General features: G+C 43.4%; 2 protein-coding genes and 1 pseudogene across 3 annotated transcripts in view; 2 read left to right on the top strand and 1 right to left on the bottom strand.

Moving 5' to 3' along the window:
* Positions 1-5,043: 5,043 nt before the first annotated feature.
* SLC66A3 (solute carrier family 66 member 3) lies at positions 5,044-16,944 on the top strand. Its single transcript, XM_082672656.1, has 7 exons — positions 5,044-5,304; positions 8,001-8,083; positions 8,158-8,227; positions 10,714-10,771; positions 13,240-13,360; positions 14,094-14,135; positions 15,825-16,944. Exons 1-7 carry the CDS (start codon positions 5,162-5,164, stop codon positions 15,914-15,916), a joined length of 609 nt encoding a protein of 202 aa, XP_082528782.1. The 5' UTR covers positions 5,044-5,161; the 3' UTR covers positions 15,917-16,944.
* Positions 16,945-17,813: 869 nt separating this feature from the next.
* The window catches only part of ROCK2 (Rho associated coiled-coil containing protein kinase 2), a gene marked incomplete at its 5' end in the record, with an annotated part of 137,691 nt that continues 128,240 nt past the window's right edge, over positions 17,814-27,264 (bottom strand). Inside the window, 2 exons of the mRNA XM_082672788.1 lie at positions 17,814-21,203; positions 22,459-22,558. Of these exons, the coding sequence (XP_082528914.1) occupies positions 22,471-22,558 (88 nt within the window). The 3' untranslated portion in view covers positions 17,814-21,203; positions 22,459-22,470. The remainder of the gene's footprint in view (positions 21,204-22,458; positions 22,559-27,264) is intronic.
* Positions 22,596-25,316, top strand: LOC309833464 (pantothenate kinase 3-like; annotated as a pseudogene). The gene has a single exon. The product of its transcript is annotated as a pantothenate kinase 3-like (transcript).

Genomic DNA, 27,264 nt, shown 5'->3' on the forward strand with positions numbered 1-27,264 from the left:
CAGCACTACTTATAATAGCCAACACATAGAAGGAACCTAAGTGTCCGTCAGCAGATGAATGGATAAAGGAGATGTTGCATGCATATATATATATGATGGAATACTACTTGGCCATAAAAAAGAATGAAATAATGCCATTTGCAGCAACATGGATGGACCTAGACATGATCACACTAAGTGAATTAAGTCAGACAAAGACAAATAGTATATGATATCACTTATATGTGGAATCTAAAAAATAGTACAAATGAACTTATTTACAAAACAGAGACAGACTCACAGACATAGAAAACAAACTTATGGTTCCCAAAGGGGAAGGGTGGGAGAAGGTTCTGGAAGCTGTTCCTGAGAGACTCTTCCTCCTACCTGCTCCTCGTCCTTCCAGTGATCCCGCGCTCCGCTTAGCACCTCGAAATCATGATTAGCTGCCTAAGGAGGAAGATTCTGTAGCTTGTAGTCGAACCCTCACTGACACACTCTTCTTGGCAGAGACCCCTTCTGGACCCCTCAAAGTTCCAGAACATTCTGTTATCTCCCGGTACTCTGTCTGGGTGGCTCATGGGACTCATTTTGAATTTGCCACAGAGAGTGAGCTCCCAGGCACGCAAATCTGTGACTCGAAGAAGAGTGATGTTGACTCTTTCGTTCCCGAAGGCTGTGGTGAGAGCGGGGTGGGCTGCTCTCAAGGTTACTTGATTTTTATAAGATGGTGCAACAGGACCTTCCATGCAGCCAACTATCAGGAAGCCACTCCTGCCCTGAGTCATTGAAGATGAGCTGCACTTTAAATGGATGTCAGGCCTGCAAACCGGTCCATCTGGACCATTTTTCTAGGTTCCACATATATGCGTTATGCGTTAATAACACATATAAGCGTTATGCGTATATGCGTTAATATATGATATTTCTTTTTCTCTTTCTGACTTACTTCACTCTGTATGACAGTCTCTAGATCCATCCACGTCTCTACAAATGACCCAATTTCGTTCCTTTTTATGGCTGAGTAATACAGAGACACAGATGTAGAGAACAAACGTATGGACACCAAGGGGGGAAAGTGGGGGGAGCTGGTGGAGGGATGAACTGGGAGATTGGGATTGACATGTAGACACTAATACGTATAAAATGGATAGCTAATAAGAACCTGCTGTATAAAAAAATAAAATAAAATAAAATTCAAAAATTCGAAAAATAAATGGATGTCAGGGAGTGGCACTTTGAAGTCATTGGGTCCATTACACACGTAGCAGAAGTTTGGCCAAGTAATCAATGTTTACGACGGAGTCCTACAGGGAGGGCAGTCACCATTCTCAGTGCTCCAGCCACTGCTTCTAAGCCCGGTGTGCATTTTATATATATATATAAGTGTATGTGGGGATGTACAGAGTGCATATGAATATATATATATGTCTATTATGGACTGAACTGTGTTCCCCCAAAACTCACATGTTGAAGCCTTAACCTACAATGTGATAAAGTTTGGAGACAAGGCCTTTAAAGAGGTAATTAAGGTTAAGTGAGGCCATAAGTGTGGAGCCCTAATCCAATAGGATTGGTGTCCTTATAAGAAGAGAGAGAGACACCAGGGCTGTACACACGGAGGAAAGGCCACGTGGGGCCACAGCGAGAAGACAGCCATCTACAAGCCGAGGAGACAGGTCTCATCAGAAACCCATCCTGCTGGCACATTGACCTTGGACTTCCAGCCTCCAGACCTGTGAGAAAATAAATCCCTGTTGTTTAACTCACCCAGTCTGTGGTATTTTGTTAAGGCAGCCCATGCAGACAAATATAATACACACACACACACACACACACACACACACACACACACATGCACACGCACACGCATGCGCACACACACGCACACACACACGCACACGCGCACACACACACGCACACACGCACACGAGTGTCCTGAGAGGGCAAAAGCAATGTCATCTCAAGAGCAATGGGCACATCCAGTCCCAGTGAGACAGGCTGGGACCTGGGGCCCTTTATTGGAGAGCTTGCAGCTGGACAAATGTCTCCTTGAGCAACAAAATACAAAGACACTTTAAGGGACCAAAAATAACTGCATGCTTGTGCAGTTGGGGCAGAGTATGAACAGTAAGATACAAAAAGGCCAAAATTCAACTGCCACTTCTGAGGTGCTGGGGGCAAAAGCAGGGTTTCACGCACGACCCCTGCACACAGCACCACCAAGGGGGTGGGCACACCACCTAAGCCACCCTTCCGGTGCGACCCACCAATCTGCTGGGACCCATGTCCCAGTAAAGCCTCGCTTGAATTTCTCATCTGGCTTCTTATTGATTTCTATTGCTTCAAGAGTCCCAGAACCCAGATCAGTAACACCAGGACTAGATCTAGTCCCGGAACTCGGGCTCCTTCAACTTTCTGGAGCTCAGAATCCACACATTCAGAGTCACAGCACTTCATGCTTTTTAATGTGGAACATATTAAACCTATGCAGAAGTAGACAGTCTAGTATAATAATCCCCCATATACCCATCACCAACTTCAAAAATTATCAGCTCATGGCTCTTCTTGTTTCATCTACATCCCCACCCTACCACCCAAAACCCCGATACTTTGAAGCAAGTTCCAGACATATTATTTCATCTGTAAATATTTCAAGATCTCTAGAAGACAAGGACTAGACCCACCGACACACACACTCTTTGTTTTCCTCTGAAAGATTTCTTTCTATGCATCCCATTCTCCCTTAGACGTGGAGAAAGAACTCAATACCTTCTGGGTTTTCCCAGCGGGTGGGGATCACGGCCAAGTGCAGGCTGGAGGATCAGGGACGGAAGGTGGGGCAGACAGAGGGAAAGCCTCAGATGCCCTGCTGAGGTTCACAGCACAAAACCACAATCATGGTGTCCACTGAAAGAAAAACACACATATTAAAAGTTGTGAGTTAAGTTTTTTTTCTTTCTTGGTTTTTGAAATGATTTTATTTTTTTAAATAGATCTTTATTGGAGTATAATTGCTTCACAATACTGTGTTAGTTTCTGTTGTACAAAAAAGTGAATCAGCCATATGCATACATATATCCCCATATCCCCTCCCTCTTGTGTCTCCCTCCCACCCTCCCTGTCCCACCCCTCTAGGTGGTCACAAAGCACCGAGCTGATCTCCCTGTGCTATGCGGCCGCTTCCCACTAGCTATCTGTTTCACATTTGGTAGTGTACATATGTCCATGCCACTCTCTCACTTCGTCCCAGCTTACCCTTCCCCCTCCCCGTGTCCTCAAGTCCATTCTCTATGTCTATGTCTTGATTCCTGCCCTGCCACTAGGTTCATCTCAATATCAAAAAAACAAACAACCCAATCCCAAAATAGGCAGAAGACCTAAATAGACATTTCACCAAAGATGACATACAGATGGCCAAGAGGCACATGAAAAGATGCTCAACATCACCAATCATTAGAGAAATGCAAATCAAAACTACAATGAGGTATCACCTCACACCAGTCAGAATGGCCATTATCGAAAAATCTAGAAACAATAAGTGCTGGAGAGGGTGTGGTTAAAAGGGAACCCTCCTGCACTGTTGGTGGGAATGCAAAATGATACAACCACTATGGAGAACAGTATGGAGGTTCCTTAAAAAACTAAAAATAGAATTACCATATGACATGGCAATCCCACTACTGGGCATATATTCTGAGAAAACCATTATTCAAAAAGAGATGTGAGTAAAGTTTTATTTGGAGACCTTATTGAGGACCATAGCCTGGGAGACAACTTCTCAGATAGCTCTAAGGAACTGCTCAGAAGAGATAAGGGAGAGCCAGGATATATATGAACTTTTTTGCTGGGAAAAACATGTAGTCAAGCATCAAAAGATTACTGCTAAGCACAAAGAACAGACATCTCAAGTTAATGATTTTAGGGCTTTTCTCTGTACAGGAAGATGCAAGAATCTGGGGTCATTAGACGTTTTTCCTTAAATGTGCATCTTAACTAGCTAAAAGGTCAGTAAATCCAAACCACAGAATGCTTCCTGGTTTTCACCACCCTGAATTCCCCTCAGGCACACTGGTGGTGGGCAAGTGCAGTGGCTAACAGGCTTGATCCTATAGAACTGGAACAGCAGGCAGCATTTTCTTCTTTACAGTGGTTTCTGGCATTGTATTTTTGTGACTTTTCTGTTTCGTTGTAACCTTGACTCAGTACCTATATACCATTTTGAGCCTGAAAATGCACCCCCAGCCCCTCAGTCTAAGTTACCTTCTTTTGTCAATAGAAGTCTATTTTTACCTCCTTAAGAAAAAAATTCACTCTCAAGTGCAAGTCTCTGGAGGGGAGTGTTCAGGGTTAAGGACCAAGCCCTCAGGAAGGAAGCCTCCTGCCCTTGGGGAGGACACGTCCCCAGTCTCGGCTGGAGGAAAGCGCGGCCCCGCAAGGACTGTTTCTCCGTATGTAAATCGAGGAGGACGCACAGAAACTAAGTTGGGTCGTTTTAAGTTTTTACCTCTGAAATGCTTAGTGAGAAAAACAAAGGAAAACACTTTTCAGGAGTGAAAAATCCCAACAAAATGGCCCATTCCCCGTGAGGGGTGCCCCTTTGCCCTCCTGCGGTTCAATTTCTGCCCATCCAACCCGTGGGAAAGCGAGAGACGTCGCCCGCAGGCTCAGAACTGCACGAGTTGGTTTAACACGGAAAAGTGAATCAGCAGCGGTCAGATCACGCAAAGGCCAGCGTTGACCTGCCCCTTGGGCAAGAGGCGGACCCCGGGGCGGAGGGAGAGGGCCTGGGGAGGGGTCGGGGCGAGGTGGGGGACAGACGACTGGAGGGAAGAGGAGCGGACCCCGGCCGTCTGGACCCGAGAGGGGCGGCTGCAGGCGGAGCGCTCCCGGGGATGGGCCGGGCTAGCGGGGAGGGGCGGAGCGACTGCGGGGACGGGGCGGACCTGGGGAGGCTTCGGGGCGAGTCGGGCGCCGCGCAGACAAAAGGGCGGGAGAAGGGGCCCTGGGCGGGGTTCTGGGCGGAGATCGGGGCGGAGGGGCGGACCCCGACTGAGCGGCCCGGAGAGGGGACAAGGGAAGGCGGAAGGACCGGTCGAGCCCGGCGGCCGAGTGCTGAGCGGCTCCCCTTCGCGCGGCGGCCGGATCCTCTGAGTCTCGGAGTCCCAGCCTCGCCGGCGCCATGGAGACGCGGCTGCTGTGGTTCTGCAACTGGAGCGTGCTGGGCGTGAGCGCGACGCTCAAGCTGCCGCAGATCTTCGCCGTGCTGGGGGCGCGCAGCGCGCGGGGCATCAGCCTCCCGAGCCTACTTCTGGAGCTGGCTGGGTAAGGCCGGGGCGATCTGGAGCCGACGGGAGCCCGGGAGACCCTCGACTCTAATACAGTCGGGGCGGGGGAAGCGGAGCCGAAAGCGCGGGCCTCTCACTTCCCCTCCGAATTTGCTGCTTCCCCCAGCCTTGCGCGGTAACGAAAGACGGCGCACGCCCATTTTACAGATAAGAAAACGGACACTCAAGGAAATCATCACTCCGCCCATTAGTGACAAAACTAACCATGCAGCTTTGAGCAAGGCCGCTTGCACGTCGAGGCTCTCTCATCTGCATCCTCCCTAAAGCCACCCCCCACCATCCCCGCCTCCGTTCGTGGGTCTCGGTTTCCTCGCTTGTAAAATGAGAGGTTGGACCCTCTGGCTTTTAAAAGTTACACTTTTGGGGCTTCCCTGGTGGCGCAGTGGTTGAGAGTCCGCCCGCCGATGCAGGGGACACGGGTTCGTGCCCCGGTCCGGGAAGATCCCACATGCCGAGGAGCAGCTGGGCCGGTGAACCATGGCCGCTGAGCCTGCGCGTCCGGAGCCTGTGCTCCGCAGCGGGAGAGGCCACAACAGTGAGAGGCCCGCGAACCGCAAAAAAAAAAAAAAAAAAAGTTACACCTTTGGGTGCGGGGGGGCGCGGGGTGTCAGAGAACGTAGAGCTTTTGGGAGGGAGAGGAGGACTTGACCTGGACTTGGGCTTTAACTGGCGCTTGAAAAGCGGGAGCCGAGACTGCTCCAAGGGCCGGTTTTTCTATCAGAATCGGGGATGGGTGCCCTGATCCAGTATTTAAAAACCTGAACGTGACGGATGTTAACTAGACTTATTGTGGTGATCAGTTCACAATATGTACAAATATTGAAACATTATGTTGTACACCTGAAACTAATATAATCTTGTATGTCAAATATACCTCAATTTAAAAAAAATTAAAAAGTACTCTTTTAAATAAGCAAAGTAATAATAATAATAAAGACCTGAACGGTGAAAAGCAGAGTTGTGAGACTTGGTGGGGAAGACGTGAAGCCAGCAGTCTAGCTCCCTGCAAGGCCGGGCCCCCTCCCCTCTGCTCCTCACCAGCCCGGGGACCCCAGTTACCCTCCGGCGGTTCTGAGGGCCGGTCCTCAGCGGAAGCAGTCCTCGGAGGGGCGGTGGACCCTGGTTTCCCGGGCCAGAAGGAAGGCGGGGGGAGAGAGGGAGAAACAGGAGACCTCCAGGGCACAAGGGGTGAGGGGCCACCCTTGGACCTGCGGGGTCCCACCCGGGACACCCCCATCTGAGGGGCCAACTGTAGGATGTGTTTGAGCCACAGGCCCCTTGGGGAAGCACATCCTGCCTCAGAGCCACCCCAGTTCTCTGAGGAAAACAGATAATTACTGGGAGGAGAAGTTCCCCATTTGGGGCGGGGGAGGCCCTGATCTGTACCCCAGGAGGGTAGCCACCTTGGCGTCCTCAGGCAGGAGAGGAGGTAGCCCTGTAGAGAGAGGGGCCCTCCAGGCAGGGGGCTTGTGGTCAGAAGCCTGGAGGCTGGACTGGAAGGAGTGAGGCCAGAGAAAGAGGCAGAAGACATGACCTTAGGTAACATGTTTAAAGCATCCGTGTGTGCAGATACAGAGCATGTTGTCCCCATTTCACAGATGCGGAAGCTGAGGCCCCAGAGGTTAGTAACAGCCGGGGATCGTGAGCCCAGCACCCTAGCCCTGGAGTCTGCACTCCACTTACGGCTCCACGCTCAGCAGGTGATGCCTGCGGGACCAGGCCTGGCAGCCTCGGGAGGGGGGCTCAGCAGGCGGTGGGGGGCAAGCGCTGGCTGGGGTCACCCAGAGTGCCGCCTGATGAGGGCATGGGGCTTTGTGAACACCACGTCCTGGCTTGGAATGTGTGAGCCATTAAGTCCACGTCGTCTGTGGAGGCTCTGGCTCACCCTGGGGGAGCAGGTGCGGGGATGGAGATAGGCCTGAGGGGACAGTGAGGGCGTTTAGGTTCTGAGGGAGTCGGCTGGCCGGGTGTGAGCTGGGGAGGCAGGAAGCTGGGGCCTCTTCTTCTGAGAGGAATGGGACTCTGGGGTCTGTGTCTCCCACCCCTCCAGGCTGAAGCCTGTCCAGAGCTCGAATTTTCTTGAGGAACTGAAGAGTTGTCCCTTCTGTCCCCACCGCCAGCCTGGGCAGCGCTCTGGGAGGCCACCAGACTCATCTAGGGATGTCCTTCGTCTTCAAAACATAGCCTCCCCAGCTCGCTGCTGGGCCCTACGTGCTCAGTCACTTAGAAGCCCTGCCCATGGAGCCCCACCCAGGGATGGCTCTCAGCCCCCCTCAGATATCTTTCTCGGCCTGTGCGGCTTCTTGGGTGCGACCCTCTGAGGGATCTGCCTGGGGCCTCGAAAGAGCCCAGCCTTAGAGACAGGCAGGCCCGGGTCCAGAAAGCCCTGTCTCTTCTCATCCTGCTCAGTGGTTCTGTAAAATTCATAAAATTTGTCTGTAACTGACCATCCAAGGGACTTGACAGACACCAGTGCCCAGCTTCAGAAATCGGGGGGATGATTAAAAATGGATATTTTATCCTTCTTATTCTGTACCTCCCTCCTTGACATTTGCAGACTCCCGCCACCAGTTCTAGGGTTTTGCAAATGAACCTGTGCTCCTGGGTGGCGGCCAGGCCTCCCGGCTGTGGGTCAGGTTGGTCTGAGCTCAGATGCACCCTCCCTCTCCCCAGGTTCCTGGTCTTTCTCCGGTACCAGTGTTACTACGAGTACCCACTGCTAACCTACCTGGAGTACCCCATCCTCGTTGCACAAGGTAAGCGAACCCCTGCGCCCAGCCTCGGCCCTCGGGGCCCCTCCTTCTTCTCACTCAGAGCCTTTCTTTTCCAGATCTCATCCTCCTGCTGTGTGTCTTCCATTTCAAGGGGGATGTGAAACGGGCAGCACCGTACATCGTCCTGTATCCTTTCAGCATCTGAGAATCCGAGATGGAACTGGGGGTGTTCCTTGCTAACAGGATGTTATTAAGCAGGGTCCTTTACCAGATATGTATTCTTTTGGTGTAACTAAAAAAAAAAAAAAATCTCCAATGCAAGATTCCATTTGAGCAAATATCTCCACAGCCTAGAGATGCTCTAGAACAGTCCCTGCCCAGGGGCCACCCCTTTGAGACTAGGGAGCCCCAAGGTGCCCTGACCCACCAGGTAGACTTAGTACCTCACTGCTGAGCTGCAGAAGCACTCCTGCTAAGAGCGACATGTCCAAATGTATTCTTTAGGGGAAGGGAGATATTTCTTCCTTCCACCCAAATGTCCCCATGTAATAACGAGCATGTCTGGCGTGTAACACGCTGCCACTAACACACTTGGTCGTCTTGGCTTCTTACTGCCTGTTGGTGGGTCTGGGCTCCTGATGGCTGGTTCAAAGTGAAAGTCAAGACATTAGGAAGGTCTCCGTGGATTCTGGTCAGTCACACAGACCTATCCCTGCTCACATCACTCAGCATCCTCTGTGAACGAGGGCCAGCCTTCCATCTTCACTCTCCTTATAAAAGCTCTTTTATTCTCTTGTTGAACTTCACTCTCCTTCAAAGGCCAAGAAAGCCTTTTAAATGGCAATCAGTTAATCTGCCGCATCTGTGAAATGATCTGAGCTGTTTGTTTATATGTCTTCAGGGTGGAGGAAAGAGGGAGGGGACGGCCAGGCCCCGTCTGCGCTGAGCATGTGAGGAGGTGGGCGTGGAGTGGTGGGAACTCCCAGTGCCACTGCCATCGGGGTGGCCTTGGGCACTGGCCTCTAAGCTGCAGTTGCCCCATCTGTGAAGAGGGATCATAGTGCCTACCTTTTAGGGTTGTTTCCAGAACGAAAATACCAGGAGCACAGGACGAGCTGAGGACGCGGCAGGGTTGTGGTGGCTCTCGTGCTAAAAGCCTGTCTGCAGAGGGAAGCTGGGTGCGGACTGAGTCCTGACCCTCTGCTGTTCAATGGAGTTGTAAGCCCCCTGACTCAGTTTCCCTTTGCAAAAAAGAGGCATCGTGTGGCTCTACTGCCCCTCAACACTTCGAGGTCAGCCCCAGCTGGTTAAAGGTTTTTGGAAACAGAGCACTTTGAAGAAATGAAAAGCATTGTGTGATTTACTTTTTAAATAAATACAACAGCTTATCTTTGTGCAAATGGTGAGGCTGTAGATTAGAAAACTTGGGTACTGATGGCAACTCTGTAGTATCAGCAAGATGTTTTATGACCTCCTTCTGCCAGTTGTGACTTACAGAGAGCCGATAAGCAGGGCAGCCATATTAACAATGCATTTTTTTAAAAGTAATAGTATGTCCCAGATATTACACAGGACATACTTATGCTAAAAAAGTATTTGTTGTTGATCTGAAATTCAAATTTAACTTGGCGTCCTGTATTTTTATTTGCTCAATCTGGCCACCCTACAAATGAGTCGTCTCTAGGATCTCAATTGCTGCTACTACTGCTGAAGTTTTGTAAAATGTATAGTTGGAATGAATGGAATGAGGTGCAGTGGTACAAAACTGGGCAACATTAGTTTAAGACTTGAATTAGAGAGTGTTCAAAAAGCAAGATTCCATCCACCTAGATTCAGGCTGCCTTTCTGGTGTTGACTAGTATCTAGTTCTACTGACTTTGAGCACAGGGCATTGTCTATTTCAATCTCTTCATTTAAATAATGTTATTAATTATAATCACAGCTGCCTGTTGGGTCCCTATGATGTGCCACAAAGCCATGAGAAGGTAGACAGGGCAGGGAATGTTAAGTCAATTTTGCAGATAAGCAAACCAAGGCCCAGAGAAGGAAAATGACTTGCCCAAGCTCACAGCAGAGGCTCCTGGCCGTCCCCTCCCTGGCCTGGCCACCACCTCCCTGTGTTTGCTTCTGCTTCTCTAGCCGGGCTGTCTTCCTGCAGCATCAATGAGCTTGACGAAAAGCTGGTATCATTCCTCCCATCTCCTAGCATCGCTCACCCCAGCCGTGTCATTTTTACACTGGAGTTAGTGGGAAAGAGGAAATCAGTAAACAGCTTCACGTGACACCAGTTTTGCAGAAGACACCTGCTTTATCATTTGAACCTAAGTACTTCACTGTTGACATTACGTTGGAGAGGTCTGCGTGGTCAGGAGTTAAACTGGCAGTTAAAATCATCAGGGACGTTCCCAGCCCTAGGATCGGTCCGAGAATACAAGGTTCTTTGTAATTTTCTTCCAGAATCTGCTTCTGTGCTTTTGAACTCCTAGAAGGTGTTCACTTGGATCATTTTTGTCTTTTCTGAATCTGACGAGGTCTAGCAGAGCTGTTCCCAGTTCCACACTTAGCTTAGGTGTGTAACCTCTCTGGTCTCGGTTTGTTTCCACACGCACGGGGTTGGGAGGGGAGTGGAGCTGCCGGCCAAGCCACTGCTGTGTCCCTTAGCACATGGTAAGCTGTGTGTCTGCTTGGTTCATCCTCACCCTGCAGAAGTGGATCATAGATCTGGCCATGGTGAGTAAATCGCCCATGGAGAAGAAAGTGTGTTCACAGCAGTCTGTCTACCTCTTCTCTCCACGCCACCTGCCCTGCAAAAAACTTTATAGATCAAATGTTCAACCTGCTCATTTTTCAGCTGTACCAAAGGATGGTGGGATGAAAGCCCAGTGCTATCCAAATATTAAGAACATTATTCTCACTTAAATGTACGGCACAATTTTTTTACTTCCCTTTTTTTGGGGCCCTAGAGAACCGGATTGGGATTGGGTAGGTAGTAGTAGAATGAAGAACTGAGCATAAATTAAAGAGTTTCAGGTTATTATCAGGTAAATAATTACATATGGGTCACGTACTCATTATTTTTCTAACTTCTCCCCCGCACTTTTTTTTTTCTTCCTTGGAAAAGGGTAAGCCCTATACTCTTTTTCCTTGCTTGGTTAAGGGCCAAAAATTCCCTGCTGTGAGAATAGGATTCTGGCCGTGGGTCAGGAAGCATTTGACCAAATGGTGGCTGACGTGAACTTTTCCACCCAATGGGAAAAGAAGCAGAACTAATCGGTGGTCACTGCCTGCCCCACCAAGACTCCTGAACTTCCACCCATCCTCCCTCCAACATCTAGTTGGAAAGTGGACTTGGCTCTCAACCTTATGACATAGGGAAAGCAGATTAGTAGGGTTACCACACTGACAACGAATAATTTTTTAGTATAATTATGTCCCAAATATTACATGGGACAAACTTGTGCTAAAAAATTATTTGTCGTTGATTTGAAATTCAAATTTAACTGGGAGTCCTGTATGTTTGCTAAATCTGGCCGCCCTACAAATAGGTCATCTCTAGGCTCTTCGGAGCTGCCACTGTGGTCACGTGGGTGCAGGTCTGGTTGTTTGGGGGGTGATGTTCCTTCACCCCCAGGAACATCATTCCGGGAATATGCTGCTATAGGCTCGTCAGGAATCAGGTCCAAAGGCTTCGGGTTTTTCTGTTTCTTCTGTTCCCTTCTCAGCGAATGCTCTATTCTGACCACACGGTGATGCTCTAATCGTTCATAAACTGTAGTTCCTTTTTCCCTTGTCAAGCAGGGACTGTCCACAACACGTGTTTCCTAGGTGCCAACTCGACAGCAGCCACTGGGGCCTCGGGACAGGGTGGCTGGCTTGAGGGTCCTGAAGCCCCAGAGAGGAGAAAGAGCTTGGCTTTCAGAGCTCCCGCGGGGCAGCAAACCCTAGGATCCTGTAGGGGAGGGAAGCTGTTTGAATTCATGAAAAACCCAAGTTATAGAAGGTTTACAGTTCTATGGCTTTCAAGAGCGAGTCCCAATTCGGACCGACAGATGTTTTCCACAGAAGTCCTACATTGTACTTTCGTGGTTAGATAAATTGATAAATCACCTCCTCTTAGTTCATTCACAAAGATATGATTAAAGTACTTAAAAATGACCGGCGTGGGCTTCCCTGGTGGCGCAGTGGTTGAGAGTCCGCCTGCCGATGCAGGGGACACGGGTTCGTGTCCCGGTCGGGAAGATCCCACATGCCGCGGAGCGGCTGGGCCCGTGAGCCATGGCCGCTGAGCCTGCGCGTCCAGAGCCTGTGCTCCGCAGCGGGAGAGGCCACAGCAGTGAGAGGGCCGCGTACCGCAAAAAAAATAAATAAATAAAAATAAAAATGACCGGCGCAACAGTCTGAGCACCCTTCACCTTTCCCGTCCTGTTCTCTACTAGACTCTGTGTTATGGGAAAACCTAATAATCTGCAGTTGAATGTGTATCATAAGATTGTGCAAGCCTTGGTTATGCCCCCAAACAAGACCACTTCATGATTCTAAAGACGGGAAACCAGTTGACGGGGTGTTTCAGCTGATGTAAAGCCTGGTGAACAGCAGCCTGGGCCCGGCTTAGGGTGGAGGGTGCTATACTCTTACCTTGCTGGGGAGCAGAGGGCAGGAGCCTCACCACGTGGCTCATCAGAACAGCCAGAAACCCAGAGCCCATGAGCTCCAGCTTGCTGCTTTGAGTTTCTGAGTCTGTCAGTGCAAAGCAGCATGGTTCCCCCCAGGCTCTAAAAACACCATAATATCTATACATCTATTTGTTATTGGCAGGTGGGGACAGATAAGCCTTTGTAGCCAGTGCAGATTCTTTCTTACTCTCAGCTTCCAACTACCTGCTGCCCATCAGTTACTCACTAAGCAGTGGAATTGGTGGGTTATACATAAATGTCCCACTGCTGCGTCCATTCTTTATCACGAAACTTGGGTTTTGTCCTTGTACAAGTTGGTTATTACTTGACATGAAAATTGGGCTTCAGAAGCGATTTCAGGGAATTCCCTGGTGGTCCAGTGGTTAGGACTCAGCCCTTTTCCGCAAGCCACACGACGCAGCCAGAAAAAAAAAAGAATGCTTTAAGTATCTGGTGCTCTTTCAGTATCTAGTTTCTGGTGAAAGTAAGGAACTCCTAACTTTCTCCTGTTTTATCTTCAAACAGAATTTATGTACTTTCATCAGTGCAGCCAGTAAGTTTGCACAGCTCCAGTACCTGTGGAAAAGCAGGGACTCGGGAGCCGTGAGTGCTGTCACGTGGAGCCTTGCTTCATATACCTGTGCGGGTAAGAACAAGCCTCTAATTGGTGGGGTGTCCTTTGTCAGTGTGGGGTGTCTACCCAGAGGAGTGCGTTATGTCATAGACCCTTGAGCTTAAATCCTTTGCAAGTAACTATTCAGATAGACCCTCCCAGTGTATCCATATTTACAAGGCTGATTTAATGCACACCACTCTCCATTTTCTGCCAGTTGCTAAAAAAAAGTGAAAGCACTTTTCTCCAAAAATCTGGCCTAATATTAACAGTCCTCTCTTGTTGTTTGAAAAGCATCATGAGTTTGGTTATATTGAATCCACTAGCTTGTTTTAAAAATGTGAATGTTTATGATGTAACAGATTCGAGAGACGAGAATCATACACTGGCTTTTGCGAATGAATATAATTTGCAGCAGTGGAGTTCTTCTGGAGCCAGTGTTTGGTCTCAACTTTAGAATTTCCACTGCTCATTTGGATTCTTGCAGGAACTACCTAAAATGAATACATGCTATATTTAGGTAGGAACATTTTAAAAGTTCAGAGCTATTACATTAATTAGGTTTACTAGTTTTAGATATTTGAATTATACTTCTTCATGTTTCGTCTATACCTTAAAGGCCCATTTTCTCCATCCAGCGTTCTCTTCTACCCAAATCTTTCAAGAACAGTTAGCATATATTCCTGCATTTAAAACGGAAAGATATTAGCTGAATACCAGAATGTCTGAGAAGTTGATATTTATTGCTGAAATTTTGCTTCTACAGCAAGAATAATGACAACTTTAATGACCACCAGTGATCTGACAAGTAAGCAAAATATTTTTCTGCTCACTTGCTTTTTGAATTTTATGCCATCTGTGCCTCCTTCACTTGTAAACTGTCTTAGGGTTTAACGGAGCCAGTTGGCCCCACTGGAGGCCAGTGACAATACACTCTTGGTCCTCATCAGTCACCATGTATAGTATTAAGCATCTGCTTGCTGTACCTGGGATAGAATATGCACAAGATAGTAGATTCCTATCTTCGTGAAGCTTCCACACCAGCAGTGGAAATGAACAGTGAAGTCATCACACAATTAACTATTGAAAAATATTGTGAAACATTTTTTGAAAGAGTAGGACAGGATGAGCACCGAACATGGGAAACTGACCTAGTTGGAGGGAGCCGGGGAGATTAATTTGAAGAGAGAGATCGGGAGGAGGGAAGAGACTGCTACCAGGAGAAGCATGTGTGGAGGTCATGAGCAAAGAGGATGGAGGGAGCACCAGTGGGGCTGGCGGGAGAGCATGGGGGCGAGTCTAATGCGAGGGAAGGAGGTGGTAGTGGCCAGATGGTCCAGAGCCTCAGAGAATTGCCCACAGGCAGCAGGAAAGGCAGTGACGTAATCATTCGACTCCATGTTCTTGTTCTGTTATTTTTAAAGGAATACTGTGATGGAGGAGGAAATAAAATATACCTGGGTTAACCTAAAGAGAATTTCATTAATTCCTTAGGTTGAGTTTTCAACTCCCAAATAAAGCATATACATTTTTGGAAAATGATTAAAACAGGTGGTGTCACCCATTCTATGAAGACTAGAAATATGTCCCTGGCGTGTAGACCTTTTAAATAAGCTAATCATTGAGAAATATCGCCACGGAACAGCAGGGTACATTTGCTAGTCCCTTCCCGGAGGCTTTTATCTTTGGTTCAAATACTTTCCATCAGCTCTGAGAGAAGGAGTAAAAGTGTTCTGGCCAAAGCATAAACTTGGGTCAAGTGGGGAAGGGAAAAGAGACCTGAGTCTTCCCTACAGGACTTCAAGAATTCTCTGCTTGGAAAGGAGAGTCGAACCATAATTAAACAACAAAACAAACCTCATGTTAATTGTGATTTGTTCTGTATCTAAGGGGACAGCTGTTCCTGAAAGTGATCGATAGATCTGAGAAGAATCTTTTAAAAACAGTTTAGCTATCTTAAAAGTGTTTTACAACCCCAAAGATACATTAAATCTCATAAACCTTATTTATCAGGAGTGTTTGTCAAGTCACTACGGTTATTTTTCTCTTTTTAACAAAGAGCCACATTTTCGTGGTTACCTCAATATAAAACATGCTTTGACGTTTGGGCTAGTTTTTCACAATTACCTTAACTGAGTGCGGTGTACCACCTTTGCTTAATTAACATGGAATGTTCTGAGACACCGTCACCCTCAAGACTTAGAAAATGAGTAACGGGGTTTTAAAAAGTTGTAATATTCACCAACCAGAGTCAGATTCCTCCAAATTAAGCATTTAGGATGAAATTATTCATGAAGTCAGGCCAAGTGACCAAAGGTAGTCATGATAGGAAGATCACTTTTCCAGAAATATTTGGAACCAAAGTTGTTCAAAAGTCCACATGATCCATAGTTCTGTTTCACTTGGGGGGCGGGGGGTGGGCTTCTCCTTAGAGAAGGTGATTTTATGTGAAAACAGTATTTTTTAACACATACTTCTTCTTTTTGACTGATTTCAGTTCTTATACGTTTTGTGATCATGCTGGCCTTAAATACATGGGTAGCAGCTACAATACTTCACTACCAGAAGACCGATGTGAAGTCTGAATGATGGGTATATTATTCCCACATACAGAGTGGATTTTGAATAACTGTACCAGAGGGAAAAAAAGCTCATTGCTAAACCAGGTCTTTTATAAATTTAGCCAACCGTGCCAAAGGTATTTTAGACTTGGAAGAGCCCGCTTCAACGCTTGTTTAAAAACATCGATTTTTAAAATCCCTGTCCCCACTTCATTAGGTTAAGGTAGGGCTCAGACATCTGCAGTTCTGAGAAGGCTGCTGATTGATGGAAGCCTCCCAAGAAGCCCATTTTGAGGAGACAGCGTTGACCCTTATTCTTAAAGTCATGATTAAGTTCCCTCCGAAGAGCTAACTACATCTACTTCTCAGCTTTCACAATCTTTTAAAAAATAAATCCTCTCCACAACACAAACATGAATGGAGTGGGATTTTGCTCAAGTGGAATTGTAGTAAATTACCAGAGTTCACTTTCTGGGATTAATGTTTGTAATATAGACATAACAGGATGGCCTTATTGTATCATATTACTGTATAAAACCTCCTTAGGTTACAGCAAGGATACGAAGGCAAGCAAAAATTTAACTGGCTTGAATTCATATACCAAAGTAATCCACAGTAACTTCATACTGTGCCTTCAAGTAATTCGTAACAAAAGGTACCTGCAGTCTCTACTCATGAAGAGGCAATCCCAATATACTTTGATTCAAGCACAATGCTGCCGTTTTTAAAAGGATCACACCTACACAATACCATTACTGGAATCTGGTACAAAATACAGCTGACCTCGACCAGGTTTTGCCTATTGAAAGTATATGCAGTGCAGGGTATTGCTGGGGTCTACCAAGTTCTTATGGATTTTATTCTCATTATAGTATCATACTCTGAACATGATGTTAAGATTACTGTACACTGTTTTTCTGTAAAAGCTTATCAACTCTAACATTTTAAGAACTCTCTTTCCCCTAATAATTGAATGGCATTATTCTATCATATGCAGTAAGTAAATGATGCTTACTAGAAAATGTTTGTTTCCTATGTAAAATAAACTTTATTTTGAACTCTTCTGAGTCTTAAAACTCAATTGTTTAAATGTGATTAGTTTTAGGTTATGTAAAATGCAGTTTTAAAAAATATAAACTGTGGTTGATCCTTTTAGAACTACTGCTTGGGACCAGCAGGAAGAGAAACGTGGCATCTAAAAGTAAATAATAAATCACTCTGTAGTTTAAAAAATCATAGTTATCATTTAAGAAAATCCAAATGAGTCTTTTCTCATATGCAGTTATAATCTGACCATTAGTATAAATTATGTGATTTTTAGTCCAACATATTTTATTTAGATATACTTTATCAATGCTTAAAGCAACTCCTTAAAGAAAATATACTATCCTAGGTGAAGAGTTCTCCATTTCTCCCCTTTGGGAGGGAAAGGAACAAACATTAGAGCTACCTGATATTCTATACACATCATCATACTTAATCCCGCAACAATTCTGTAAGTGAACAATCTCCATTTTACAGATGAAAACACTGAAGCCCAGACTGAATAACCTGTGCCAGATCAGACGGTTAGCAAGTATCCTAGAAAAGACCCAAAAAAAAAGTGCTTTCCAGAAAACCACCTGTCAGCACAGTATTCCTAACAAACAGGCTCCCTGCCTCTTTTATCGACACTCAAATGAGATTCTCAAGTTTGCATGCCCCTTAAACTACTGACATGAAATCAGACACAAACGCCTAGTTGAAATTCGATTTTGTATTCTCCATGGATTAAATGATAGGGCTGAAGATACCCAAGTCGGTAACCTTAGTTGAGACTTCTTTGCTATATCCATCTTTCAGGGCAGGTAATTTTGAGGGGTAAATTTTAGAATGTTGCAGCATTCCAGGACTATTTCACAGGAAAAGTATGAAAATGCTTATGTCTTAATTTCTTTTATTTAATTTTTTAATATAAAAAGCAGGCATAAAATACAATTACATTACTACAAAGATGCAACAAAATTAAAAAATATCAGGGGTATCATTTTTGTTCAAGGGGACAGCTGATCCAATATTTATGATTATCTAAACCATGCAGTTCATAACTTATTACAATTCCAAACAAAACTATTATGGGGAAGGGAATCAAGGAGAGGCCCCCCAAGCATAATATTCAGCACTGTCACACAGTGCTTATCTTCAAAGTGCTTTACAAACCAGCTATGGTATCTTCACAATATAGGGAAACTGACATCTTATCCCAGGGGAGGAGCGGTGAGTCAGTAGCAGTGTCAACAGAGACCGAGAAACTCAGAAGTGACTTGCTATCATCGGATTTTTAAAACATGTTATTTAAAGTATGTTTCAATAAGGTAATATAGTGTCCAAGTTTCTCTGTTTTACCACCCAAATCCTGTAAGAATAGATTAACAGCAGCAGCATAACTTCTTAAAAATTGTGGTTTGGCAACCTAGAGTATTTCTTCTTGAGGATCTGCACATAAACTGGGATAAAGGAGCTCCTTCAGAGCCAGAATGGTGTTAACTCTAGCATAGTTTAAAAAACACTAACCTTTATTTTAGATTTATTGGTATACTTATCCTTTAGTTAGCTCCAGAGCATTTTAAACTTTCAGACAGATTTTTTTAAATGTTGCTTCTAGACAGCATTTGTTTAATTAATACTTTTCAAAAATGTGCTATACAGTAATCCTCGACAGTAATCCTGGCATCAGTGTTCCTTCTACTTTGTCTCACTATTCCCACAAAAGTAAAAAAATCCAACTAAGAAAATCCCAGTATTCACTACTTCTTAGTTCTCAAAAGGAGGTATTTATGGCTCTAGGAGAAATCAAGGTGTGACAAAATAAGCAACTTTTGGTCTTAAATTTATCTTGGAAGTTTTGGAGCCTCAAGAAAAAGAGAAGCTGGCACGAAATCAGGCTGTTAAACCAAGTCAATGTCATATATTTAATGAGTGTTGGGAAGAGAGCATTTGGATGGGTGTATGCACTCATGTATGTACATGAAACCAGCAACAGGGTATAAAGCAAATTCTTACCCAAGGTCAGAATTTTTTATTAAGCACATTTCCATTAGTTGAACAAACAACCTTATAAATCCTTATGTCAAACCATATAATGTGAAGAATCTTCATGGAGAGATTTTTTTCGCTCCTTAGGATATCTTTTTCCCCCCCAAAAAACTTCACATTAATTTTCCTCATATAGTTGCATCACACCATGATTCTCCATATTCTTTAATATATACAGCATTCAAAATTTAAACTTTTGCCATTTTTACTCAAATATTTCAATTACTCATGTGTAAACTTCAAATTATTTCACCTTAATAAAGTTTATTAAAAATATATATATATATATACTCTCCAATTCAGAATAATATGATAGAGCCTCCCATAGTGTAACAAAATCTTTATATAAAATATTAATTCAGTCTCCTTTTAACAAGTCTAATGAATGGAAATATTTATTCTATATAAATTTTATATATTTTTCATTTTTTAATCTTACTTAAAAAAAAAAAAAAAAGAAAGAGCTGTGCCCCCAAACCAGAACATACCTGCAAGGGAACTGGCATGCATCTCTAGTTTTAGCACAGACAGCATGAAAGAGTGCAGCCTGGATAATGTAATAACAAGATTCAGTTTCAATATATCAGTAGCCAAAGGCCACTCTTCAATTTCCACAATAGTATCTATAACTGGGGATCTAACTCTTTAAACACCCTACACTGACCCCAGAAGGAATCAATGAAAAATGTCTACTTCCTTCATAGAAATATTAGATGATGTATTTCAATATCACACCAAACTCTGTGTATGTGTATGTATATAAAGAAAGATTGATAAAAGACTACGTAATTTTTTTTAACTTGATTCTTACTGATGTACACTGTAGCAGTATAAAACATACACTTTTCTGGGATAATGAGAAATAAAGCAGGAATAGTCCTGCATAAACTGTTAACTTTAACAGCATTTAAAAAAATAAAAATCAAGTTAAGTGCCTTTGAGGCAACTTCTTCCTAGTCACCAGTTTTCTTAACCCAATACTGAAATATTGCCATACACAGTTGTGTGTTTAAGGAATCACATTTAAATATTTAAAATATATCTACAGTATGTCTTAGTTTTCTTTGTATTTGAGATAATTTTTGAAACTTGAGTGTGAAAATGTAAAAATAGTCACAAATATCTTTATCAGAAATAAAAACATACCTAGGGTAGCCAAGAAATTAAAAGAAAACATTTCATAGTCACACACTAATACTGAGGTCTGTAAAAAGGGTTGAATAATAGATATACATAAAAGATATATTAGTTCCAATACTATCCATTACTGTTTCTATCACCAATACTTAAAAAAAATTCTTATACAATCAAAATAGGCTGACATTGATAACTATTATGTGTAAAAATAGTGCACTATTTTTCTTCTGCAAAGCAAATTTGCATCCTAAGCGCTGGTAAACACTTGTTTTTGTTTTTTTTTTTTTAAATACAGAAAAGGGTGGAGATTTTGAAAAAAATTAAATTAAGGCATTCAAAATGGGTAAAGTTGCCTATTATGAAGCATTAGGAAACTGATATAATTAACTTCAAACTTGTTACAGTAATTGCTTAAACATGAACATGCAGTTTCCATCAGGTACACACAAATGAGTGATATAAACTCCAACATTATGGCTTTATACAAATGCATAGTTGCAACTGCAGTAAGTAATGATATCTGATTAATGTTTATAAAAAAATAAAGTGGGAAGTTAAAAAAACCCTCTTGCAGTATTACAGTACTATATAGATGTGTGTGTGTGTGTGCACGCGCGCATGTGTATATATACATACATACATACACACACACACACACACAGTATAATGGTCACTTCTTAAAGATGCAGTCTATATCACTGTAGTGGAATCCATTCCCAGATTCTTCTGGCAAATGTGCTGGTGAAATCTCTCTGCTGAAGCTGAAAAGATGGTTTCTTTAACTCTTCTCAATCCTTTTATTCAATGTAGTGTGAGTGATGCTAAGAGAGCTTTATGGAACAAGTTTGGAAGAGTTGCACATGATATTCTTACTCTATTAACCAATCACTGTTGGTTCAACTTGTTGCTCCAAAGGAGCCCAGAAAAATCTATCCAACATTTAGAATTTACATTGCAGGAATAAAGGGAACATATATGTGTGTATCGGTCTCTCAGGAAAATATAGCTTTTTAATAAATTTTGGGCCATCATATTTCAGTCTTGTTTCAACTGTAAGAATATGATCACCTTGAATAATGACTGCATTCATAGAAGGCAGTTAGCTGGAAAGAAAAGGAAAGTAAAGTTAGTTGATACAGTGCAATAATTTAAGAGATTGTTATCAGTTCTCTGAAAAGGCATTCCATTTACATCAAACTATATAGTCTTCCAACTACTATACCTTTAACACCTGAATCATGCATAAAACATATTTACTGTATTACTTTTCTCATTTTCAGGTACATGCAATTATATTCTTCCTCATATTTTCTCACACTGGCCACAAACATGACACACAAGTTTTAATATGATTAACTGAATATTAGGGTGAGACAATATGTCACTGAATAATTCAAGTGAATGTCAAGTTTGACTTGGGGTTTAACTGTTAGCTGCCTCATGTAGCTGAAAGAAGAGTGCACTTATGGACCAGGTTCTACTTGACTGTTTGACCCTATGCCACATTTTTTACATCTATGAAATGGGAACAAACATGTTATAGTAAATATATGTAAAAATTACTCTGTAAATCCTGGTTATAAACAGATCCCAATAATGTGTGATTTAAGTATGTATTTCGCAACATGTTGCTTAGGTTAAGATAGACCTTACTTCTTTTAAATTCATTCCATATAAAAGGTTTAACGCACGAGTTTCAATTTTCATTCAAACCTTTTAGCCGCTGTTAACCAAACCACATTTTCTAAAAGCACAAGAGCTTTCACAGCATACCATTAGCATTCCTCAGCAAGAGTAACATTAAACTTTCAAAAAGTAAACATTTCACATCACAAAAAAAGCCAAATCAGAAACAGCTAGTTCACAGCATTTATTAGACTTATGAAGTTTTTATGGTTTCAATTCTTGCAAGTTAGAAAGAAGGAAAGAGGAGGGAAGGAGAGAGGGGTGGAGGGAGAAAGGAATCCCATGCTATGTTCACAAACTAATACAGCTGTAGGAACTTGAAAACACTGTAAATTTTACTTCTCTGCATATGGCTTCTTTGGAATGAACAGAAAGTAACAGAATTAGCTCCATTTGTTATTTCTACATGTTTCATTCCTAAGATAAAAAATTACAATTCCAACTGCACTGAAAATATATAGCCAATAAAGAATCTGAACATAGCATTTCACTTTTGTACTTAACATGGAAATTTCAGTTAGAAACATGTCTGAAAACTACTTTTCAAATAAGTACTGTCAAAAACAACTTAATAAAATTTCAAACTGGTCAAAAATAATGAAAACCCAAAGTGCAAACCACATGCACTACTTGGAAATACTAAAACAACTCATTTCTCATTTTTTGATTTACCCATTTACTTCTTCAGAAATCAAAAACATCGTCATCATCATCACCACCATCAACATCATCAAATGACCAATCCCAGTCTTTAAATGCCAAATCAAGCAATCTGCAATAGGAGGTTTGCAAATTTATACTCTAACACTCTTTAGAAACAACAGTTTAATATGCTATGATCAAAAAATCACACTTTGTGCTGTAAGCATTTTAACTTTCCCTTCATTTATAACATGATTAAAATTAAGATGGAAGCACGCAGGGAAATCTTCTTTCTCTTTACATGCAAATGCATATAATCATGTTGACCAAGTATGCTTTCCAAGCTACCAGAGAACTGAGGACAGAGATAATATTTAGGGGTAAGACACAATCTTCTTTCCACTGGGCCCACATGAAGACGTAACCACCCTGATGCCCAGCTTGATTTAAGAACTGAAAGCTCAGTATGTGTCAACGTTCCCTTCACAAAAGTGCCCAGTTAGCTCACATTTTCGCAGAATTGTACCATAAGCCCTAGTATGAAAGGTGAGTAATATTAAGAATGTAGCTTTCTCAATTCCAGCAGGACCCTACTTTTTCAACGGGTCACCAAAAGTTAAGCCTTCCATAAAAAAATTACACATAAAGGGAAAAACACAGGTAGATAAGCAGCATTAGCAACTTATCTTGGCCAAATAAACTGGACTTAGAACAGGGGTATACGTGGTCTTTTCTTTCCAACCCAACCCAACCCAACCATCTAATAGTGCAATCATTTTTATTTTTAAAAATAGGAGTAACTTTCTCATTGTTTATAACTGTGACGTTCATGAGTACATTTGTGCCAAGGACCCATCTATGGTCACTATGTCAGTGGTTCTTAAACTTTAGTGTGTATGATTTATCCAGAGCTATGTATAATGCACATTACCAGGCTTCATCTCAAGAGATCCTGATATAATTAAATTGGGGGTGGGGGGTGGGGGAAGTATTTGCGTTTTAAGATAAATTCTGAGATGAATTCTGATGCAGCTCCTTGACTTTGAGAATCACTGACAGAGTAGGTTGATGGATGATTACCCGACTCAAATTACTCCAATATGTGCTAAATGCAGAATACTTGATTAATAAGCACACAAACTTAGATATAGTTATTTATTCACTTAAAATATATCGCAGCCTAGCATACACTCATACTAATTTTTTTAGGCTTACATGTAAAGTAACTTTTAGCTATGGTTTCAACTACTACTTGGGAGACTGAGATCAGTAAGCCTTCCTGGGTATCCAAGCCACCGCTTTAGCATACTTTATGAAAAATCTGCATTTCATATCCTTCCAAAACCTTTGAAGAATGTGTGAAGCGTGTGCCCATGTCGCAATCTTCAAATTTTAAAAGTGTCATCACTAGGCTATCAGTGTAATGCACGACGAGACTTCCTTAAAACCTCTCCCTCCTCCCCTCCCACTCAGTCATCTAATTCTTGTCATTTCAACTTAAGAATCTTTCTTTAGAGGGCGGCGGCTCGGGGCCCGGGGCCTTTTGTTTGGGGCGGCAGGGGCCCCGGAGCGGCGAGGCCTGCGGTTTCCCCTGCTCGCTCGGTCCCAGCCGCCCCTCGTGGCGGTGGGGGTGGCGGTGGGGGTCCGCCCCCCGGGCCGGGGCCTCGTCTCAGGCGCCCCTGCCCCGCCCGGCCCGAGGGGAGGAAGCGGCCCAGCCACCACCGGAGTCGCCGCCACAGCCCTCTGCGCTCCGGACCGAGGCCGCCTCTCGTCCCTCCGGCCGACGCCATGAAGATCGAGGAAGCCAAGAAACCCTCTTTCCCATGGTGTGGCATGGACATCGGGGGAACTCTGGTAAAGCGCTCATATTTTGAACCTATCGATATCACAGCAGAGGAAGAAGAAGAAGTTGAGAGCTTAAAAAGTATCCGGAAATACGTGACTTCTAATGTAGCCTGTGGATCCACTGGTATTCGGGCTGCACGCCTTGAACTGAAAGATTTAACACTTTCTGGCTGGACGGGGACTTGCACTTTATCAGATTTCCAACCCAGGACCTGCCTACTTTTATCCAAAGGGGAAGAGATAAAAACTTCTCAACATTACACACGGTGCTGTGTGCTACAGGAGGTGGTGCTGACAAGTCTGAAAACGATTTTCACACAGTTGGAAACCCCCACCTGCACAAACTGGATGAATCTGACTGCCTTGTAAAGGGCTTGCTGTAGACAGATTCTGTCAGTTTCAGTGGACAAGCAGGGTGCTATTATTTTGCTAATGCCTCAGAACCTGAGAGATGCCAAAAGATGCCTTTCGACCTGGCTGATCCCTATCCACTGCTGGGAGTAGACACTGGTTCCCAGTCAGTATTTTAGCAGTCCATTCCAAAGACAACTATGAACAAGTAACTGGGACAAGCCTTGGAGGGGCTACCTTTCTGGGTTTACGTAGTTTATTGACTGGCTGTGAAAGTTCTGAAGAGGCTCTTGAAATGGCATCCAAAGGTGACAGCACCCAAGCTGACAAGCTGGTCCCTGATATTTACAGAGGAGATATGGAAGATTTGGTCTGCCTGGTTGGGCTGTAGCATCTAGTTTTGGGAATATGATTTATAAGGAGAGGCAAGAATATGTTAGTAAACAGCATCTAGCAAGAGCTACATTAGTTACTATCACCAATAACATTGGTTCTGTGGCACGAATGTGGGCTGTTAATGAGAAAATAAACAGTTGTCTTTGTTGGAAACTTTACGTGTCACTACTCTCGATAAAACTCTTGGCATATGCACTGGATTACTGTCAAAAGGTCAACTGAAAGCATTGTTTCTAGAGCATGAGGGGTATTCTGGAGCAGTTGGTACACTTCTTGGGCTGCCAAATTTCAGCTAAAGCATCGGGTTTCTCTTTGTTAATAAATGTCATTCGAGAGGAACTGAAGACCAGAGGTGTTATTACTGCATTGTTTGTCACCGGGAACCAAAGGATAAAAGAGTAGCACTATTCCTGTTGATTTTTAAGTGTCAGAATGGTAAGCTGCTATATGTTGCGATATTAAAAAGAGAGCTTCAGTAACGTGAAGTATATTTCTAAGTGAAATGCTTTCCCTTCTGTATACAGCCAGTGTTAAATCCTTAAATGCAATACAGCCTCTGATTATTGAGCCTCCTCTGAAAAAGATCTTCTATTTATTTTATTTTATGTAGCCAACATTGCAGTACTGTATGTTCAAACATGAATCTTAAAGTCTCAGAAATGTTTAGCTCATGAAAAGAATTGATTCTGAGTATTTTTTACAAGTCTGTTCTATGTGTGCTTTGGTTACTAGTAAGTGGACAGTAACATACCCTGTATCGAAACTCACTGAAATGGCAATCAAAGATGATCATTTTTATGTGATTTTAGAAATGTTAAAGCAATATTAATTATCCATTACTGTTGCTTTCCAAACATATCTTCTCCCAAAAAGCATGTTTATGTGATCTTTCCCCAGAAGTATAACCTTTCTCAAATGCCATAATTTAATTGAAATACTATTGTTAAACATTAGCCTGAATTTTAAAATGAATCCTAGAAAATGCACATAATTGGTGATACTGCATTTTTTGTATTTTAAGTTTATCAGATAGTACATTTTAAAATGTTTTTTAATTGGAGGCTTAATTACTTATTTGAAAGTCCATTCAGTGAGGTCCCAGGACTATTTGAATGGAGTATGGTTTATATGTATTGGTAGGGTTCTGTGCTCTTCTCTCTATACCACATTTATTATCTTAGGCCCAAAGTTAGCCATTTCTGTTTAATTAGGTCTGAACCATCAAAGCTAAAGACTGTCTTCTACTGTGAACAGCAACAAAATCATTTACTCTAAATGGATGTTATGGAAATTTAAAAGACGAGTTGTTTTGAAACTATGGGCATCTGAGGCTGTATTGCAGAATTATAAAAGGATCAATGTTTCATACATTCTGGTAATAAAAGCATTATAGTCCCCCCCACACACACACAAAAAAGAATCTTTAACTTGGTTTCTTCTCTCCATTTTCACTGTCAATACTTTAGTTCAGGATCTCATTAAGTCAAAACATACTCATCTCTTGTTGAAAGCCTTCTATCAGAACAAAATCAAAACTCCTATAGCATAGTGAACATGGTCCTTTTCAATCTGGCTCAGAGCTTTCTCTCCAGTGTCATCTTCTACCGCTTCCTGTTATTACCCTCGCCCCACCCTAACCCAAGACAACATTACAAACACATAGGTAATTCTGACAACTAGTGCCTCTACACATAACATTTTGCCTAAAGCTGTCTTTTACCTTATTTCTTTGCCTGGGAAATTACTGATCCGCCATTTTTTTGAGACCGTTCTTGATGTTTTAATGGCAGAATTCTCTATGCTTTCCTTTGTTCTCCCATAACACTTGCTCATGCCTCCATAATAAACAACATGTTAAACAGTACTGTAATTATCTGTTTGATTGTCTGTGCTCCTCCATTAACTGATCAATGGGTATACACTTCAGGCCTGTAAAACTTATTGCCAAAGACTGCTTCAGAAGGGGTTTAGTTTTCAGTTCTACTAGCATTTAGTTTTTTTTTTTTTTTTTCCAGTACGCGGGCCTCTCACTGTTGTAGCCTCTCCCGCTGCGGAGCATAGGCTCCGGACGCGCAGGCTGAGCAGCCATGGCTCACAGGCCCAGCCGCTCAGCGGCATGTGGGATCTTCCCGGACCGGGGCACGAACCCGTGTCCCCTGCATCGGCAGACAGACTCTCAACCACTGCGCCACCAGGGAAGCCCTAGCATTTAGTTTTGAGTTCTACTTAGCAGCACATGATTGG

The sequence above is a fragment of the Grampus griseus genome (genome assembly GCF_964374135.1).
Source record: "Grampus griseus genome assembly, chromosome: 15".
Classification (NCBI taxonomy): domain Eukaryota; kingdom Metazoa; phylum Chordata; class Mammalia; order Artiodactyla; family Delphinidae; genus Grampus; species Grampus griseus.